The 19,140-nt window shown below is 41.5% G+C and overlaps 1 protein-coding gene across 1 annotated transcript in view; it reads left to right on the forward strand.

Annotated features, from left to right (window-relative positions):
- Nucleotides 1-636: 636 nt before the first annotated feature.
- LOC100672392 (zinc finger protein 883-like) overlaps nucleotides 637-19,140 on the forward strand; it is a 57,370-nt gene continuing 38,866 nt past the window's right edge. The window contains exons 1-2 of the mRNA XM_064275376.1: nucleotides 637-786; nucleotides 5,853-5,978. Of these exons, the coding sequence (XP_064131446.1) occupies nucleotides 637-786; nucleotides 5,853-5,978 (276 nt within the window). The remainder of the gene's footprint in view (nucleotides 787-5,852; nucleotides 5,979-19,140) is intronic.

Consider the following 19,140-nt stretch of genomic DNA (forward strand, 5'->3'; position numbering starts at 1 on the left):
GAAGAGGTGATGAATACGGGTGATGTTGTCATTAATAAAAAAAATAGTAATAATAATCCTGTCATAAAAAACGCATAGCCCAAGCGGGAGTAAAGGCAACTTCCATGTATGACTCCCTACCCCAATTTCTCAAAAAAAAGAAACAGCAGGGAAAGAAAATAAGAAATGCAGTACAAGTGTCCATAACCATCCTCTCCCCACCAACCATGACAATATCAGCAAACTGAAGTCACTTTGTACTAACTGTCCCTAGCCATCAGAGGATCATAGTGTCAGGAAGGGAAGGAAAGGAAGACCAAGATCATACACTGGGTGGGGGTGGCAGGAAGTCACTGCCATGCAAGGAGCTAGTGTCCAGATCAATGCCAAGAAAGGGCAAGTGGAGGGTGGGGGCTTTCAGACAAAGGCTCTCCTAAAACAGAGAATGCCCACTGTCCCTGTCACTGGGGAGTGGAGTAGCCCAATCAGCCCCCTGGGAGTCATTAGGCCCCTGAGTCCCCTCCTCATTTCTGCCCATGCATCAGGCCCCTCTTCTACCCTGGAGGACTGTGGGGGAGGTGATGCCATAGGCTCTTGAACAGGTGGACAAATATCCCTTGTGCAACAGCTTGTGGAAGAAAATGCCCAGCTCTGGGGATGGAGAGAAGGACGAGGTTTCAATGTGGAGGGAGTTCAGAGCCCCTCACCCTCACCTCTGCAGCCCCAGAGCAGCCGCCAGCCCCACCTGCTCAGGACTGCATCTTGCCCAGTACACAGCTGTGCAGGTCCCAAGTCCAGAAACCTGAGGTCAGGAAAGGTCACCTCTGGCGGTTTGCCTGGAAGGAAAGAGAGGAAAAGAGTTAGAAACTTGGGGATGGCCTGACAGAGAACTCACCTCCCTGGACTAAATGTTCCAGCTCTGAGCCACCTTCCTAGGAAACCCCATAGATCCAGCCTCCACTGCCTCCATGGAGCAGGGAAGTAAGAAGGCCAGAGCACACCTGAAGCCCTCCTATTCTTTCACTATAAGAATTTCCCAATCTCTGCTGGCCTTGGAGTCTCTGCCAAACACAAGCAATGGTAGCTGATGCCCTTGCTATAGCAAGCTTTGAATAAATAGCTTTTGTTTGTTTTCATTTGAATTATCTTTGCCTATTTCTACAGAACGGTCTCCCCTCCTCCACAGACATATTAGAAAAGGCAGAGAAGGGAGAGGAGCATAGAAGTTCCCCAGAGGAAATATACCTGTCTGAGGTGTGTTTAACAAAATTGTCTGAGCAGTTTTGTCCAGGTAGAGCTGAAGTGGCTGGTTGGCAGCTAGGGCCAGCCAACCTCTGCTGTATTCTCCCAGGCAACTTTTGGCAGCTTTTTAGAGCCTAAGTCCCTGGTTATTTTGGAGGTAATGCTTTTGAAGGCCATGGAGGTACCAGGTATCCTCTTCAGTTGAACCCCATTGAGAGACTGCCAAGGGAGTTTGTACACCTCCGCCCTCTGCTATACGAAGTCTTCCTGGCCCGACTTGCCATGCGCGCACAGCAGCTGGGACTGGGAGCTGATCTTCATCCTCATGTAAAGTTTGGTTAACACAGCTTGGCCCCTCTAGGTTTGAGCATCTCCACTCAGTCCTTGCATTCAAGTTCATTCAGGTTCCTTCCGGCACACCTGAAGCACAGATTTCTTCTTAAAAACTTGAAGAACCTCCCAGCGGCCCCCTGATGGCCCTGGATATTTCCAGAGGAAGAGGCTAGGGTGATACCGCAGGGAAAACTCTGCTGGTTACACACCTGTTAAAGCGCCCAGCATGGATGGAGTTTCTATTGGACACACCCTGGGGGAAATTTGTTCTGCCTGGGATTCCACCAGTGCAGCTGATGTGGTGGGCTTAGGAGAAGCCATAGAGACATGCTGGACTACCGGGCTGGGATGCTGCACCTTACAGATATCCTCTGTGTGCACAGCCCAGAGACTTGGTTGGGTTGCACTGAGGCCAACTGGGATTTCTGGTGAAGGAAAAACAGAGCTCTGGAGGCTGAGGCAGAAGCAGAAGCCTTGGAGGCTCTTGACTGTCTCATAGTGAGGCTGTCTTTGCTATTTTGGATGGACATCTGGCCAAGGCTAGCCTCCAAAATAAGGGCATTCTTGCTTTGGCTTGTGCTGGTAGAGAACTCGTATTGTTCACAGGACTGGTATTCTCCTCCTACAGGCTAGATGTCTGCTTGAGGACTGACGTGCACCTTACCCAAGCCGTGATATTTTCAATGCCCTGATATGCATGCGAAAGCTGGCCAATGAATAAGGAAGATCAAAGAAGAACTGACACCTTTGAATTGTGGTGTTGGTGAAGAATATCGAATATACCATAGGCTGCCAAAAGAATGAACAAATCTGTCTTGGAAGAAGTACAACCAGAATGCTCCTCAGAAGCAAGGATGGTAAGACTGCGTCTTACATACTTTGGACACGTTGTGGGGGGATCAGTCCCTAGAGAAGGACATCATGCTTAAGTAGAGAGTCAGCGAAAAAGAGGAAGACCCTCATTGTTGCAGTGGCTGCAACAATGGGCTCAAGCATACATAACAAGGATTGCAAGCATGGAGCAGGACCAGGCAGTGTTTTTCATTCCGTGGTACATAGGGTCACTATGAGTCACAGCCAACTTGAATGCACCTAACGACAACAACAACAACATAGGCTAGATAGGTAGCTGGCAATTTGAACTCTAGTCTATCAGTGAGTCCCAGATCTCTTCCCATGTGTAACCCATGGACACCATCAACTCAGTTTTCCAGGACCCTTGTAGCCAGTAAGTAGCTCCATGTAAGGTTTTAGTTCATAATCTTTATGGCCTACATTCATCCACTGATCTTTCATGATTTGTTTTAAAGTGCTTCTCTTCCTGGGATTGAGGAGGAGACATTTCTTGAGCAGGTTTTCACACTCCATGAACATATAGATGGGCAGATGGTATTTTCCATTCATTATCTACTCCCACAGCTACCTGACATTCTGTCCATCAAAAGGCAGGTATCTGCTGACCAGTGTATATACAATGACTCCCATGTTCCACATATCCAATGTGGTTCCATTGTACTTTCGGCCCTGGAAGAGGTATGGGCCAGAATAACGGGGACTGCTACAAAAGATAGCTTTTTGTCAAAGGCAAATTCCTTACTGAAGACAATGTCTGCAATCTTGATATCATAACAGCATCCGAGAACAGGTTTTCTGCTTTTAACTCTCTATGCATACTATACTTCTGTTGACAGTACTGCACAGCAGATACTGGCAGAATTTGGCTTGAGTCACTTTTTCTTTCACATTTCCACGAGCCCTAGGAAATCAAGCATTCTCCTTCATTAGTGTACTCCACGAAAAGGTAGAGTTTTCTCAGCCGGGATCTTCAAATAACTATGTTAGGATTATTTGAAGTCTTCATTATTCTTATTTCATGGGAGGGTTTCAAAAGGCTAGAAAAGTTCTTTTTAGTCTTGCCAATGATCTTGACACTGATGCTCAGCCAAGCTTGAATCAGGCTGGTCTGAGCTACAGCCTCTAACCTCAGGGCCCCTACCAGTGAGTAAATTTTAATGAAAGTAGAAGTTCTGAGGTAAACCCTGATACTGGGCCAATCTTGAATTCTGACTAATCCTACCCTTTACCCTGAGAGTCCCTAGAAATGAATGTGCTGGAGCAGATCCTGACCCAGAGCCAAGCTTAGATTATGTCCAGCCTGAGTTACTGCCTTCAGTCTCAGAGCTACTTCCAAATACTGAAACAGATAATAAGAGGTTGGAATAAGTCATAAGAGAATGGGCAAAACAAGGGGGAAAGAGAAAGGAATCCATCCCAGCACGGTGGAGATCTTTAACCATTTATTAAGAAATGAGAGGAATAAAATGAGTATTGATAGGCTCAAAACAAAAGCCTTTCTTAGTACAGCACACTCACAAGTTGGGTGGTTGTTCCTCAACATTGCAGGACCTAAGCAAATCTGCTCTATTCACCCTAGTCTGGAGGGATTTGAGAAGGTGCAGGACAAATATTATAATGAGAAACCTGAACTCCTATTGTCTGAGGCAATGGTCCCGTATCTTATTTTGCGAATTAGTATCACCAGCTTCTTGACGAACTGTAGTAAAATGGGTTGTATGAATAGCTACCTTATGATCAGTCTCACTAGTTTTGAATACAGATAGTTCTCAGCTTATGATGTATTCGAGTGATGACGAACTGCACTTACGACTGTCCTTTTTTTTTTGGTACATCTTATTGTTAGTAATATGTACTACATTCAATGTTGCAGCGCATACTATGCTGATGTTATCATTCTCAGATTTTACTCGCGGATTTTCAATGTTATGATTTACTGATCAAAACACTGCCACATAGTAGGCTATGGCCTGGTCTAAAATGAAGCCTGTGGCAATGTTGGTGTGGAGAGTCATAATGGATAGAAATTTGGCCAATGCTCAACTCTAACGACATATGACAACTGGACTGTGCATGCACTCAACAGCCATTAGGATTCCGACTTCATTGTTATGACACTGATGCCAACAAATAAAAGTTGAATTTATGTATTGATAATAAAAGGCAATAAAAATAACTAAAAAAAGACAGGTACTCAACTTACATCAAAACCGACTTACATCAGGACATAACCCTGTTGTAAGCCTTGGACTACCTGTAATATGAAACAGAGGAGCATGTTTTGGTAGTCATATGGCCCACAGCTCACTCGTGAACAATCATAAAAAACCAACCAAACCCAACCCTGTTGCTGTTGAGTTGATTCTGACTCTTAGTAATCCTATAGGGCAGAGAAGAACTGCCCTATAGGGTTTCCAAAGAGTGGCTGGTGGATTTGAACTGGTGTTAAATAATGCAAGCACAGCAGCCTGATCCCAAGGGTGCAGCAAATCCAAGAGATGGGATAAAGGCTACTCTAAACTTTAAGGAGCCCTGGTGGCACAAACAGTTAAGTGCTTGGCCGCTAAGTGAAAGGTTGGTGGTTTGAACCCACCTAGAGGCTTTTCTGGGAGAAGACCTGGCAATCTGCTCCCACAACGATTGTTGTTATTGTTAGGTGCCTGCCGTCAAGTCGGTTTCCAACTCATAGTGAGTTGGAACGACAGAAGGAAACACTGCTTGGTCCTGCGCTATCCTCACAATCGTTGCCATGTTTGAGCCCATTGTTGCAGCCACTGTGTCAATCTATCTCGTTGAGGTCTTCCTCTTTTTCACTGATCCTCTACTTTGACAAGCATGATGTACTTCTCCTGGGACTGGCCCCTCCTGATAACATGTCCAAAGTACTTAAGACAAAGTCTCCATATCCTCCTTTCTAAGGAGCATTGTAGACGCACTTCCCCCAAGACAAATCTGTTCTGTTTTCTGGCAGTCCATGGTATAGTCAATATCCTTTCCTAACACCGTAATTCAAATGCATCCATTTTTCTTTGGTCTTCCTTATTTATTGTCCAGTTTTCCCATGCATATCAGGTGATTGAAAATACCATGGCTTGGGTCAGGCGCACCTTAGTCTTCAAATTGACATCTTGCACTCTAAAAAAAAAAAAAAGTCTAGGAAACCGTAATTGGCAGCTCTACGGTCCATTAGGGTCGCTATGAGCTGGAACGCCCTCCAGGGCCACAAAAACAACCACCGCATGATAAGAGGAAAACGTTTCAGCTTCCAATACATGTGACCTACACAACTCTCCTCTTTTACTTAAATTGTTTGAAACGTTAACGGAAACAGTTCTGGTCCTCAGGACCCCAAATACTTTGAAATGATTCAAAGTGAGGAGAATCAAATTCCGTTGAAAGCACAGAAACTGAAAGCCTAGGTCGGCGGGTGAGCTCACGCCCAGCCTGCCCCAGTTTGCTCTCCGCACCTCTGCGTTCGAGGCCCCGCCCAGCCCCCTTCACAGCCCCGCTCCTCGCGCCATTTCCTGCCGGCAGGGAAGAGGCTTGCTCGGAGTGACAGTCTCGTGAGGGTGAGTGTCGTCTTTCTAGTTCAAGCCCACGTTTTGCGCCCCCTCCAGCCCTGCATGTCCCCCGCTCGGGGTCCAGGGGGTTCCTGCAGATGTTAAAGTCCCCGCACCTGCCCGCTGTCGTCCCGAATTCGCGTCCGTTTGCGGCTAAAAGCTCCAAGCCAGTCCGCGCGTCCTTCCTGTCTCTGTCTCGTGGACCCGCTTGCCCGCTTTCCTGTCGGAGCCCTGGATCTACCCGGTCCCACCTCGCGCCCGGAAAGGCCGGCCGCGCCACATGGCCCAGGACGCGAGCCAGAAAGTTTTGTTCATTTTGTCATTTTCTGTCAAATAATGTTTCTTCCTTTCATTCTTGAAGCTTATCATTTCTTTAAAGCTTTATTGATATTTATCTAATTTTTAATATGAAATTTGGGCTTCCTTTTTCTGTTTCATGGTTTAAAGATTTGAACAGTCGGTTTATATATATTTCAAACTCCCCCCCCCCCGCCCCTTTCTTTTAAAGGCCGCTGGGTGGCCCAAACGGTTTGCGCTGGTGTACTAACCTAAAAAAGGTTGGTGGTTTGCATACACACACAGCTGCACCAAGGAATAGAAGCCTGTGCTTTTGTAAGATTACAGCCAAGAAAACACCCTGTAACACATGGGGTTACCATGAGTCCAAATCAACTCCAGGGCAATGTACTTCTTTTTTGGTTTTTTAAATATTGTTTTGAAAGATACATTTATTTCAAGATTACTGCTTGAACCACATTCCCTGGCTTTGAGTACTTTGATTCTTCATGGTGACGGTGACTCTAAGTTTGGTCATTTACCAATTGCCACGTAGGTTATGAAAACTTTTCCTGTAATCAGATTCTAAGTATATAAACTGTCTTTTGTTTTTTGATTCGTTTGGTTTTGCTTCCACGATCTTATTTTTGTTTACTTTCATTTTGATTTCATTGTGGAAGAACTGTGGCCTACCTGATCTTTTCATTTTCTCAAGATTGTTTCACAGCTTTATTTCTAATTGAAGACAACTCAGTATCCAGTAATCCAAAAACCAAAACCAAACCCAGTGCCATCGAGTCGATTCTGAGTCCCAGCGACGCTGTAGGACAGAGTAGAACTGCCCCATAGAGTTTCCAAGGAGTGCCTGGCAGAGTCAAACTGCTGACGCTTTGGTTAGCAGTGGTAGCACTTAACCAGTACACCACCAGGGTTTCCATCCAGTAATAGAATTATTAAATGCAGTGAGGTATATTTTTTTATATTTGAAGTTAACTGACATTTTCTTTTTGACTCACTGCATGGTCATATCTGATGAATATTCAGTCAGCGTATCCAAGTGTCCTTGATAAAGATTTAGTTTGTATTCACTAGTTGGGTGCCCTTAATTCGAACTGATAGTGACACCATGTGACAGGGTAGAACTGCCCCATAGCATTTTCTAGACTGTAATCTTTATGGGAGCAGATTACCAGGTCTTGGGTTCAAACTGCCAACCTTTCGTTTAGCAACTGAGCATTTATCCACTGCACCACCAGGGCTTCTTATTCACTAATTTAGATATACTAAACCTCGGTATGCTTACATTTTATTGCATTACAGACATGGTGATTTCAGTGGGAATTGTTTTTAATATTTCCCTTCAAGATTAATGATTAATCAATTTTTCTTTGAACTTGTATATTTCTGTTTAGTCATGTTTCCAACATACAATTTCATGTGTATACATAGACATGAATATACTATCTTGATGTTTAATTTTCTCTTTTGTCAGTTGCCATTAAGTTGATTCTGTCTTGTGGTGACCTTGTGTGTTACAGAGTAGAATGGTTCTATAGGGTTTTCTTGGCTGTAATCATAATGGAAGCATATTTTTTAGGCCTTTTCTTCCACAGTAACGCTGGGTAGGTTCGAACTGCCAACCTTTAGGTTAGCAGTCCAATGCAATCTATTTGTGCCACCTAGGGACCTTCATTTTTCTTAGCAGTACAAAAACAAAACAAAATAGTTACCATTGAATCCAACTCGTGCCAACCCCATGTGTGTCAGAGTAGAACAGTGTTCCATAGGGTTTTCAATGACTGATTTTTTTGGAAGTAGATCACCAAGCCTTTCTTCATGGAACCTCTGACTAGATGAGAACTTGGAATCTTTCGATTAGCAGCCAACCACGTTAACCATTTGCGCCGCTCAGGGACTTAGGAACATCCGCCCAAAACCCCCAAGAAACCTCTGTGAGTAAAACAAAGTTAGTTTGGAGTCATACAGATATATATAAACCCAAAACCAAACCCATTGCCATTGAGCCAATTCCAACTCATAGTGACCCTATAGGATGGAGTAGAACTGCCCCACAGGGCTTCCAAGGAGCTGCTGGTGGATTTGACTTAGCCAACCTTTTGGTTAGTAGAATGCTTAACTACTGCACCACCAGCACTCCATATAGATATCGATACGTATACTTGCAAAAGCTTGAACCTGTGTAAGGCAGAAACTTGTCAGAGACGGGAAACTCAAAACAAAGTAGGTTTCTTTTTTTTTTTAAGTTATACTTTAGATGAATGTTTACAGAACAAACTAGTTTCTCATTAAACAGTTAGTATGCGTATTGTCTTATGACATTGGTTAACAACCCCATGACATGTCAACACTCTCCCTTCTCAACCCTTGGTTCCCTATTAACAGCTTTTCTATCCCCTTCTGCCTTCTTTTCCTTGCCCCTTGGGTGGGTGTGCCCCTTTAGTCTCATTTTGTATTGTGAGCCTGTCCATTCTTTGGCTGAACGGTGAACCTCGGGAGCGACTTCATTACTGAGCTGAAAGAGTGTCCGGGGGCCATACCCTCAGGGTTTCTCCAGCCTCTGTCAGGCCAGCAAGTCTGTTCTTTGTTTCTGAGTTAGAATTTTCTCCATTTTTCTCTAGGTCTGTCTGGGAACCTCTATTGTGATCCCTGTCAGAGCAGTCAGTGGTGGTAGCTGGGCACCATCTAGTTGTACTGGACTCAGTCTGATGGAGGCCATGGTAGATGTGGTCCATTAGTCCTTTGGACTAAGCTTTCCCTTGTATCTTTAGTATTCTTCATTATTCCTTGCTTCCAAAGGGGTGAGACCAGTGGAATATCCTAGATGGCCACTCACAGGCTTCTAAGACCCCAGATTCTACTCACAAAAGTAGAATATAGAACATTTTCTTTATAAACTGTGCTATGCCAGTTGAGCTAGATGTTCCCCGAGACCATGATCCCCACAGCCATCAGACCAGCAGTTCGGTCCCTCAGGCACTTTGGATGTGTCTATGGAGCATCTGTGACCTTGCCTTGTACAAGTTGTACTGCCTTCTCCAGTATCACGTATTATCTTACCCTTCACCAAAGTTACGTTTATATGGTGTTTTTCCATCCCCACTCTCCCCTCCCTTGTAACCATCAAAGATTGTTTCTTTTTGTGTGTAAACCTTTTCATGAGTTTTTACAGTAGTGGTCTCATACGATATTTGTCCTTTTGTGATTGACTTATGTCACTCAGCATAATGCCCTCCAGGTTCATCCAAAGTATGAGATGCTTCACAGTTTCATCTTTGTTTATTTCTCTAGGATATATTCTTAGGAGTGGGATTGCTAACGCATACAGTATTTCTATTTCTAGCTTTCTAAGGAAGCACCATATCGTTTTCCAAAATGGTTGTATCATTTTGCATTCCCACCAGCAGTGCATAAGAGTTCTGATCTCCAAGCAGCCTCTCCAACATTAGTTATTTCCTGTTTTATTGATTCATGCAAGCAATGCCGGAGTGAGGTGGTGTCTCATTGTGGTTTTGATTTGCATTTCTCTAATGGCTAGTGATTGTGAATACTTCCGTATGTGTTTGTTGGCCGCTTGAATGTTGTCTTTGGTAAAGTGTCTGTTCATTTCCTTTCCCCATTTTTTAACTGGATTATTTGTCTTTTTGTTACAGAGGTTTTGGATTTTCTTGTAGATTTTAGAGATCAGACCTTTGTCTGATTTGTCATAGCCAAATTTTTTTTTCCCAGTCTGTAGGTTCTCTTTTTACTCTTTTGATGAGCGTAAGTGTTCAACTGTTAGAAAATCCCAGTTATCTAGTTTATCTTCTGGAGTTTGTGTGTTGTTGGTTGTGATTTAGATCCTGTTACTGCCATGTATTAGGGCCTCTAGTGTTGATCCTATTTTTTGTTCTAAAAACTTCATAGTATTTGGCTTTATATTTAGATCTTTGATACATTTTGAATTAGTTTTTGTATATGGTGTGAAGTTTGGATCCTGTTTCATTTTTTTTGCAGATGGACATCCAGTTTTGCCAGCACCATTTGTTAAGAAGACTGTCTTTTCCCCATTTGATGGACTTTGGGCCCTTGTCGAAGATCAGGTGACCATAGGTGGATAGATTTACATCTGGGCTCTCAATTCTGTTCCATTGGTCAATGTACAAGGCTGTTTTGACTACTGAAGCTGTCATAGGCTCTGAGATCAGGCAGTGCAAGTCCTCCTGCTTTATACTTTCTTTTTCAGTAGTGCTTTACTTATGCGGGGCCTCTTCCCTTTCAATATGAAGTTAATGATAAGTTTTCCCAACCCTTTAAAGAATGTTGTTGGTATTTGGATTGGGATTGCATTGTATTTGTAAATTGCTTTGGGTAGAATTGTCATTTTCACAGTGTTGAGTCTGCCTATCCATGAGCATGGTATGTTTTTCCATTTATGTAGATCTCTTGGTTTCTTGCAGTAGTGTTTTGTAGCTTTCTTTGTATAGGCCTTTTACCTCCCTGGTTAGATTTATTCCCAAGTATTTAATTTTTTTAGGGGATATTTTAAGTGGTATTGTTTTCCTGAATTCCTTTTCATTGTTCTCTTTTTTGGTGTACAGGAATCCAACTGATGTTTGTATGTTTATCTTACATCCTGCTACTCTGCTGAAACTTTCTATTAGTTCCAGTAGTTTTCTTGTGGAGTCTTTTGGGTTTTCCACATACAATATCACATCATCTGCAAGTAGGAACAGTTTAACTTCTTCATTACCAATTTGGATTTCCTTTATTTCTGTTTCTTGTCTTATTGCTTGAGCAAGGACTTCCAACACAGTGCTAAATAGGAGTGGTGATAAAGGGCATCCTTGTCTTGTTCCTGTTCTCAAGGGGAATGTTTTCAGCTCCCTCCATTTAGAATGATGTTGGCCATTGGTTTGGTATATATGCCCTTTATTATGTTGAGAAATTTTCCTTGCGTACCTATTTTATCGAGAGATTTTATCAGGAGTGGGTGTTGGACTTTGGTGAATGCCTTTTCTGCATTGATTGAGATGATCTTGTGATTCTTTTCTTTCCTTTATGTGCTGGATTATGTTGATTGATTTTCTAATGTTGAACCAACCATCCTTGCATACCAGGTATGAATCCTACATGGTCACGGTATATTATTTTTTTGATGTGATGCAGAATTCTATTGGCTAGAATTTTGTTGAGAATTTTTGCATCTATATTCATGAGAGATATTGGTCTGTAATTTTTTGTTGTTGTCTTTGCCTGGTTTTGGTATCAGGGTTAAGCTGGTTTCATAGAATGAATTTGGAAGTATTGCCTCCTTTTCTATGTTCTGAAATAGTTAGAGTAGTACTGGTGTAAGGTCTTCTCTGAATGTTTGGTAGAATTCTCCAGTAAAGCCATCTGGGCCAAGCCTTTTTTTTGTTGGAGTTTTTTTAATTACCTTTTCAATCTCTTCTCTTGTTATGGGTCTGTTCAGATTTTCACCATCATTTTGTGTTAGTCTGGGTAGGGAGTGTGTTTCTAGAAATTTGTCCGTTTCCTCTAGGTTTTCAAATTTGGAGTATAAAAAAAAAATAGTTTTTCATAATGCTGTTATCCTTTTTATTTCAGTTGGGTCTGTTGTAGTATCCCTCATTTCATTTCTTATTTTGGTTATTTGCGTCCTCTCCTATTTTTCTTTTATTAATTAGGCCAGTGGTTTGTCAATTTTGTTGATCCTTTGAAAGAAACAACTTTTGGTTTTGTTGATTTCTTCTAGTGTTTTTCTGTTCTCTATTTCATTTATTTCTCCTCTGATCTTTATTATTTCCTCTTCTTCTGGTGGCTGTGGGCCTCTTTTGCTGTTCTTTCTATTTGTTCAAGTTGTGTAGCTAGTATTTTGATGTTGTCCCTTTCTTGTTTTTTTGATGTGTAAATCTATTGGTATAACTTGATGTCTGAGGACTACCTTTGCAGTGTCCCAAAGGATTTGGTATGATCTGTTTTCATTCTCGTCTGATTCTAGGAATATTTTTGATTCCATATCTGATTTCTTCTGTTACCTAGTGGTTTTTAAGTAGGGTGTTATTCAGTTTCCATGTAATTGATTTTTTTTTTCCTTACTTTCATGTTAATTTCTACTTTGATGGCATTGTGGTCAGAGGAGATACTTTGTATTATCTCAGTGTTTTGGGTTTTGTTGAGGGTTGCTCTGTAGCCTAAGATATGGTCTATTCTGGAGAACGTTCATGTGCACTGGAAGAGAATGTGTACCTTGCAGCTGTTGGGTGGAGTGTTCTATATATATGTATGAGGTCACGTTGGCTGATTGTGCTCTTTAGCTCTTCTGTAACTTTGTTGAGTTTCTTTCTCCTACTATTATTGTGTTGAAGTCTCCTCCTATTATTTTAGAACTGTCAGTTTCTCTTTTCATTGCTGTTAGAGTTTGTTTTATGTATTTTGGAGCCCTGTCATTGGGTGCGTATATGTTTATTATGGTCAAGTCTTTGTGATAGATTGTCCCTTTAATCATTATTTAGTGCTCTTATTTGTCTTTTATGGTAGATTTTGTTTTAAAGTCTGTTTTATCTGAGATTCATATTGCCACTCCTGTTTTTTTTTTTTTTTGGTAGTTATTTGCTTGATATATTTTTTCATCCTTTGATTTTTAATAAGTTTACTCCTTTATTTCTAAGACGTGTCTCTTGTAGACAGCATATTGATGGATCCTGTTTTTTAAATACATTCTGTCACTCTGTGTCTCTTTATGGGTGCTTTTAGGCCATTTACATTCAGTGTAATTATTGGTAGGTGTGAGTTTATTGCTGTCATTTTGTAGTGCTTTTTTTTTTTGTGGTGCCAACATTTTCTTTGTTCCTCTTACTCTCCTGTGCTGAGTTTGTTTTGTCTGTGGACTTCTTTTTCATTTCGTTCTTTTTTTTTTTTTTTTGAGAAGATTTTGTTTTTATTGAGATTTTATGTTTTTCTTCTATATTAACTTTCACTGTCATTACCTTGAAATTTGTCCTTACCTTCCTAGGTTTGAACCTGTCTGTTATCACTTGGTATCACCTTGCCTTCCTCTCCATTAGAAAGCTCTATACCTACACCATTTATTCCCTCATTCATCATTCTGACATTGTTGTCTTTTACAGATTAATCTCTCTGGTTCCCTGTTGCAAATCTTTTGGTTTTGGATAGTCCTTGAGAGTTCATTTCATACATTGGTATCTGGCAGGTACCATCTTGCATCCTAGATTCTGGCTGTGGTCTGATGTTGTTTGTTCTCAGACTAAAGGACTCCTTTTAATAATTCTCGTAAGTTTGGTTTGGTTTTTACATATTCCCTTAATTTCTGTTTATCTGGAAATGTCCTAATTTCACTGTCACACTTGAATGAAAGTTTTGCAGGATATGTTATTTGTAGTTGGAGATGTTTTTCTTTCAAGGTTGTATATGTATATCATCCCATTGCCTTCTTGCCTGCATGGTTTATGCTGAATAATCGGAGCTTAGTCTTACTGTTTCTCCCCTGTATATGACTTTTTGGTTTTATCGAGCTGCTCTCAGGGTTTTTTCTTTGTCTTTAGTTTTAGTGACTGTGATTATGATATGCCTTGGTGTTTTTCTTTTGGGGTCTGCCCTACATGGGGTTTGTTGAGCTTCTTGGATGGTCTGCTCTTCACCATTCATGATGTTAGGGAAGTTTTCTTTCAGCATTTCTTCAATGATCCTCTCTGTGTTTTCTGTTCCTGTTCTCGAACTCCGATCACTCATAAATTTTTGCTTTTGATTGTATCCCACATAATTCTAAGGGTTTTCTTGTTTTTCTTTGTTCTTTTCTCTGATTTTTCCTCAGAGTTGTATCCAAGTGTTTGTCTTCAATTTCACTGATTCTGTCTTCCATCGTTTCAAACCTGCTCCTCAGCCCTTCTATGACACTGTCCATTTCTGAAACCTTGTTTATCTTTTGGATTTCTAATTGTTTTTGCATGATTTCTAGTTGTGAGCTTATTTTGGCATCTTATTCCTGTGTGAGTTTCCTGCATTCTTCCATTTTTTGTCCATATTTTCCATGAGTTTGCCTGCCTTTTCCATAAATTTGTCAAGTTTCTCCTCATTTTTGTCTGTTTTTTGCTTCAACTTTTGGATAGCTCCGAATATTAGAGATTTGAATTTCCTGTCAGGTTGTTCTAGTGCCTTTTCTTCTACTGGAAAGTCATCTGGTGTTTTATTTTGGACACCTACTGGAACCATCTTCTCCTGTTTTGTTTTGTTTTTTTAACATGTTTTAATATTGTCTGCTGTCTTCGAGGCATTCAGTAGTTATTTGTTTGTGTATTGATGGCAGATCTGTTTGTTTCGTCCTGCTTTTTTGTTTTATTTCATTATGTCTGAGCAGGTGGGCTGTGCATTCTTGTTGTTTGCTCGTCTGTGGTCATGATACTTTTCACCTGTTTATCCAATGGGCAGGGCCAGTTGCTCAGCTATGGTTCAGCAGGGCAGGTCCAGCTGAAGGGGTGGGGCTGGGATGGGTTGTTTGTGGCATGTACTGGGGCCGACAGGGCGGGCTGGGAATCTGTACTGGGCAGGTTCCAATAGGCCATGCCTGTGCTGCTTGGGGGTATGATATTTGGCACATGGTGCAGGTAGGCAGGAAGGAGTGGATAGGATGTGATGTGTGGAGCTAATATGGGTATGGGAAAAAGGAGAAGGAGGAAAGAGAAACAGGAGCCAAAAACAAACAACAAAAAAGTGCTAAGAGAGCTTGCCGTTAGAGTGTAGAGATGAGATACTGAGAACTGAAGAAAAACAAAAAGGAAAAAATTGAAAAAGGGAAAAAGAAAAAAACTCAATAAAGATTTGGGAAAAAAAAAAAAAGAAAAGTAAACCCCCACAGTTCCCACCAGTGCGGCTGCAAAGACTGGGGAACTGGCTCCCAGGCTGCGCAGTATAGCCTGGCTAGAGAGGGTATAGATGTCACACAGTGCCAGGTATTCAGAATATAGGAAAGAAGGTAAGTACAGAGAGATAATAACTGAGAAATGAAGAAAGACAGGAAAGAAAGAAAAAAGAAATACCCTCAGGGTGCTCTGTCTCCTGCTGGGAACTTCATGAAGCTGCCTTCCTGTACTCCTTATCTGCAGATCTCCAGTGTGGGCGGGGCAAATCTAAGCAGCATGAACACTGGACTTCCCAGCCAGCCATGCTACTGCAGCCACCCAGGAGGCATGGAAGTAGAGCAGCCGGGAGAGGATGGGGTATGGGAAAGCATGTATTGCTGGTTACTGGGTGCTCTGTCTCCAGCTGAGAACTTCGTGAAGCTGCTTTTCCATGCTCTCTGTCCACGGATCTCAAACAAGAGTCCAAGATGGCGAATCCCTGCTGTGTTAGCTGATAGGGGACCTCCGTAGGTATCTCTCCTCACTCTCTGTCAGTTTCTTAATCCATTTGGTGCTTGGGTGAGTTCTTTATCTCCTCATTTGACACTTTGGGTTCCAGGATCGATGTTTGTCTCTGTTTTACTTAGTTTTTCAAGTTTTTGCTGTGGAAGGACAGCATGGTACTTCTGTGGCTCTGTGTTTCCAGAAGTTCCCAAAGTAGGATTCTTAATAGAAAGCACAAGTAAGCACCCTGTCAAAGGAATAAAACTTATAAGACCCAGAAAAACAAGGCTGTACTCTTGACTTCCAGCTCTCACAGGTTTCTATATGTGTGTGTGTGTGTGTGTATGTATGTGTGTGTGTATAATCCTTGTAAATTATATGGACATACTTTAACCTTACTGGACTCTTTGCAGTATCTGTAGAATAAAAATACAGACTTAATAGGGATTTATCTTCAAGATAGATACCATATATAAAATGCTTAATATTCTTTCTGAGTTATCATGAAAGATCAACGGCCGTCTTAAACAGTGTTTAAAATTTGTAATGTTTAAAGAGTTATGCAAAATTTGTTAAATTATATCAATATGTTTTGCAGCATAAACTAGGAATAGATACATTTAGGGCATAAGGAACTCATTCTTAGTGAGCCACTTGTATCTGTCATATAGGCTGTGATGATATTTAATGAAAAAAATTCTTGGGTTTTATTTGAGATACAGATCGGAAAATGAAGGCACTGTTTGTTCACATTAGGTTCTTATTACAACAGGATGCTGTAATGGGCAACCATGTTGATTTGTAATCCCCACAAATGACCCAAGAGCCATTTTCATTCCTTTTTTTTTAAAGAAAATCAAGTACTACCGGAGTTAAAGTGAAAACCCTGGTGGCTTAGTGGTGAAGAGTTCAGCTGCTAACCAAGAGGCCAGCAATTCAAATCCACCAGGCACTTCTTAGAAACCCTGTAGGGCAATTCCACTGTATCTTACAGGGTCACCATGAGTCAGAATCGACTTGATGGCAGTGGGTTTGGGTTTTGGGGGGGAGTTAAAGTACTAATATAGTTACCCAAACTCAAGGTTAAGGGGTTATTCTCCAGACTGCTACATCTGTCAGAGACGTCTGACACCAAGTGCAAGTTAAGGAGTTTACCAGAACCACTCTCAGGTTCCTTATAGAAAGAATCTCATAATTCATTGGAAGCTATTATAGTCATGGTCACATTTTTACAGGGACAGCAGAAATTAGAACCAGCCCAAGAAGAGGCACATAGGGCAGAATATAAGAGAGTTCCACGTGCCAGGCTTCCCCATTCTCAGGATGTGATGGATGGCATTGATGGTGAAAATACACATGGATTATTGCCAACCCAGCATGCTCACATGAGCTTCATTCAGTGTCCAGGGTTTTTTCTGAGCCTTTATCACATAGGCATGATTGATTGAATTAATGCCCATGTGGCTAAACTCCAGCCCTCCACTTGCTTTCCCATCCCCCAAGTCAGGCTGGTATCATGAGACCCAGAGCCCTGTCATAAGAAATCTGAACTCCATTTTGTAAATGCCTCAGCATTCCTTTTCTTCCAGCAGCTACTTAAACATTACTTATTTGAAAAGAGTACATCTGCTTGTCTTCCTAATTAACTCACCCTCACACCCACACGCAAAATCTTAAATAATAGCCCAGAGTAAGTTCCTCCCCTTGTTGACTTTCCCTTTCCCCACCTGTCACATCTGGGAATCCAGATAAAGGCCCCATTCCCTCCCTGCCAAATTCATACCCCACCCACCCACTGCTGCCCAGTCGATTCTGACTCATAGCGATCCTATAGCACAGAGTAAAACAGCCCCATAAGGTTTCCAAGGAGCACCTGGTGGATTCAGAATGCCAAACTAGCAGCCATAGCTCTTAACTACTACGCCACGAGTGTGATTCCCTCTAGGATATATGAGTAATGAACAGTCATTTCTTCATGTTGGTTGTTGAATGTTAAAGTGCAGCTTTGTAACCAAAGAAATCCCCACCTAGTTTTCATACAGGTGGTTCCACCAACTGACCCTCTCTGAGTGGCTGTGTGTTATCTCCTGCTATGGGCTGTCATTTACCTATTCATATTGTCTAATTTGTCTAATTGCCCTTGAACATCAAGTAGCTAAAGCAAAAGGAAGAAATGATGAAGTAAAAGAGCTGAACAGAGGATTTCAAAGGGCAACTCGAGAAAACAAAATAAAGTATTATAATGACATGCACAAAGTCCTATAGTTAGAAAACCAAAAGGGAAGAACATGCTCAGCATTTCTCAAGCTGAAAGAACTGAAGAAAAATTTCAAGCCTCAAGTTGCAATACTGAAGGATTCTATGGGGGAAAATATTGAACAACAAAGAAAGCATCAAAAGAAGATGGAAGGAATGCACAGAGTCACTGTACCAAAAAGAACTGATCAGCATTCAGTCATTTCAGGAAGTAACATACGATCAAGAAGCGATGGTTTTGAAGGAAGACGTCCAAGCTTCACTGAAGACAATGATGAAAAACAAGGCTTCAGGAGTTGATGGAATACCAAATGATATGTTTCAGCAAACGGATGCAGTGCTGAAAGTACTCACTCATCTATGCCAAGAAATTTGGGAGCTAGCTACCTGGCCAACAGACTGGAAGAGATTCATATTTATCCCTATTCCAAAGAAAAGTGATCCAACAGAATGTGGAAATTATCAAGCAATGTCGTTAATATCACACACAAAATTTTTCTGAAGATCATTCAAAAGTGTCTGCAGCAACACATTGACAGGGAATTGCCAGAAATTCAAGCCGGATTCAGAAGAGGACGTTGAATGAGGGATATCATTGTTGATGTCAGATGGGTCCTGGCTGAAAGCAAAGAATACCAGAAAGATGTTTACCTATGTTTTGTTGTCTATGGAAAGGCATTTGACTGTGTGGGTCATAACAAATTATGGATACCAATGTAAAGAATGGAATTCCAGAACACTTAACTGTGCTCATGAGGAACGTGTACATAGATCATGAGGCAGTCGTTGAAGCAGAACAAAGGGATACTGCATGGTTTAAAGTCAGGAAATGTATGTGTTTTTGTTGTATCCTTTCATCGTACTTAATTCAATCTGTATGTTGAGCAAATAATCCAAGAAGCTGGACTGTGTGAAGAATGAGGCATCAGGATTGGAGGAAGACTCATTAACAGCTTGCAATATGCAGATGACACAACCTTGCTTGCTGAAAGAGAAGAGGACTTAAAGCACTTACTGATGAAGATCAAAGACCACAGCCTTCAGTTGGATTACACCTCAACAAAAAGAAAACAAAAATCCTCACAACTGGGCCAATAAGCAACATCATGATAAACAGAGAAAATATTGAAATTGTCAAGGATTTCATTTTACTGAGATTCACAATCAATGCCCATGGAGGCAGCAGTCAAGAAATCAAAGAACTCATTGCATTGGGCAAATCTGCAAAAGACAGACCTCTTTCAAGTGTTAAAAAAGCAAAGATGTCATTTTGAAAACTA

Source organism: Loxodonta africana, chromosome 23 (genome assembly GCF_030014295.1).
Source record: "Loxodonta africana isolate mLoxAfr1 chromosome 23, mLoxAfr1.hap2, whole genome shotgun sequence".
Taxonomy (NCBI): domain Eukaryota; kingdom Metazoa; phylum Chordata; class Mammalia; order Proboscidea; family Elephantidae; genus Loxodonta; species Loxodonta africana.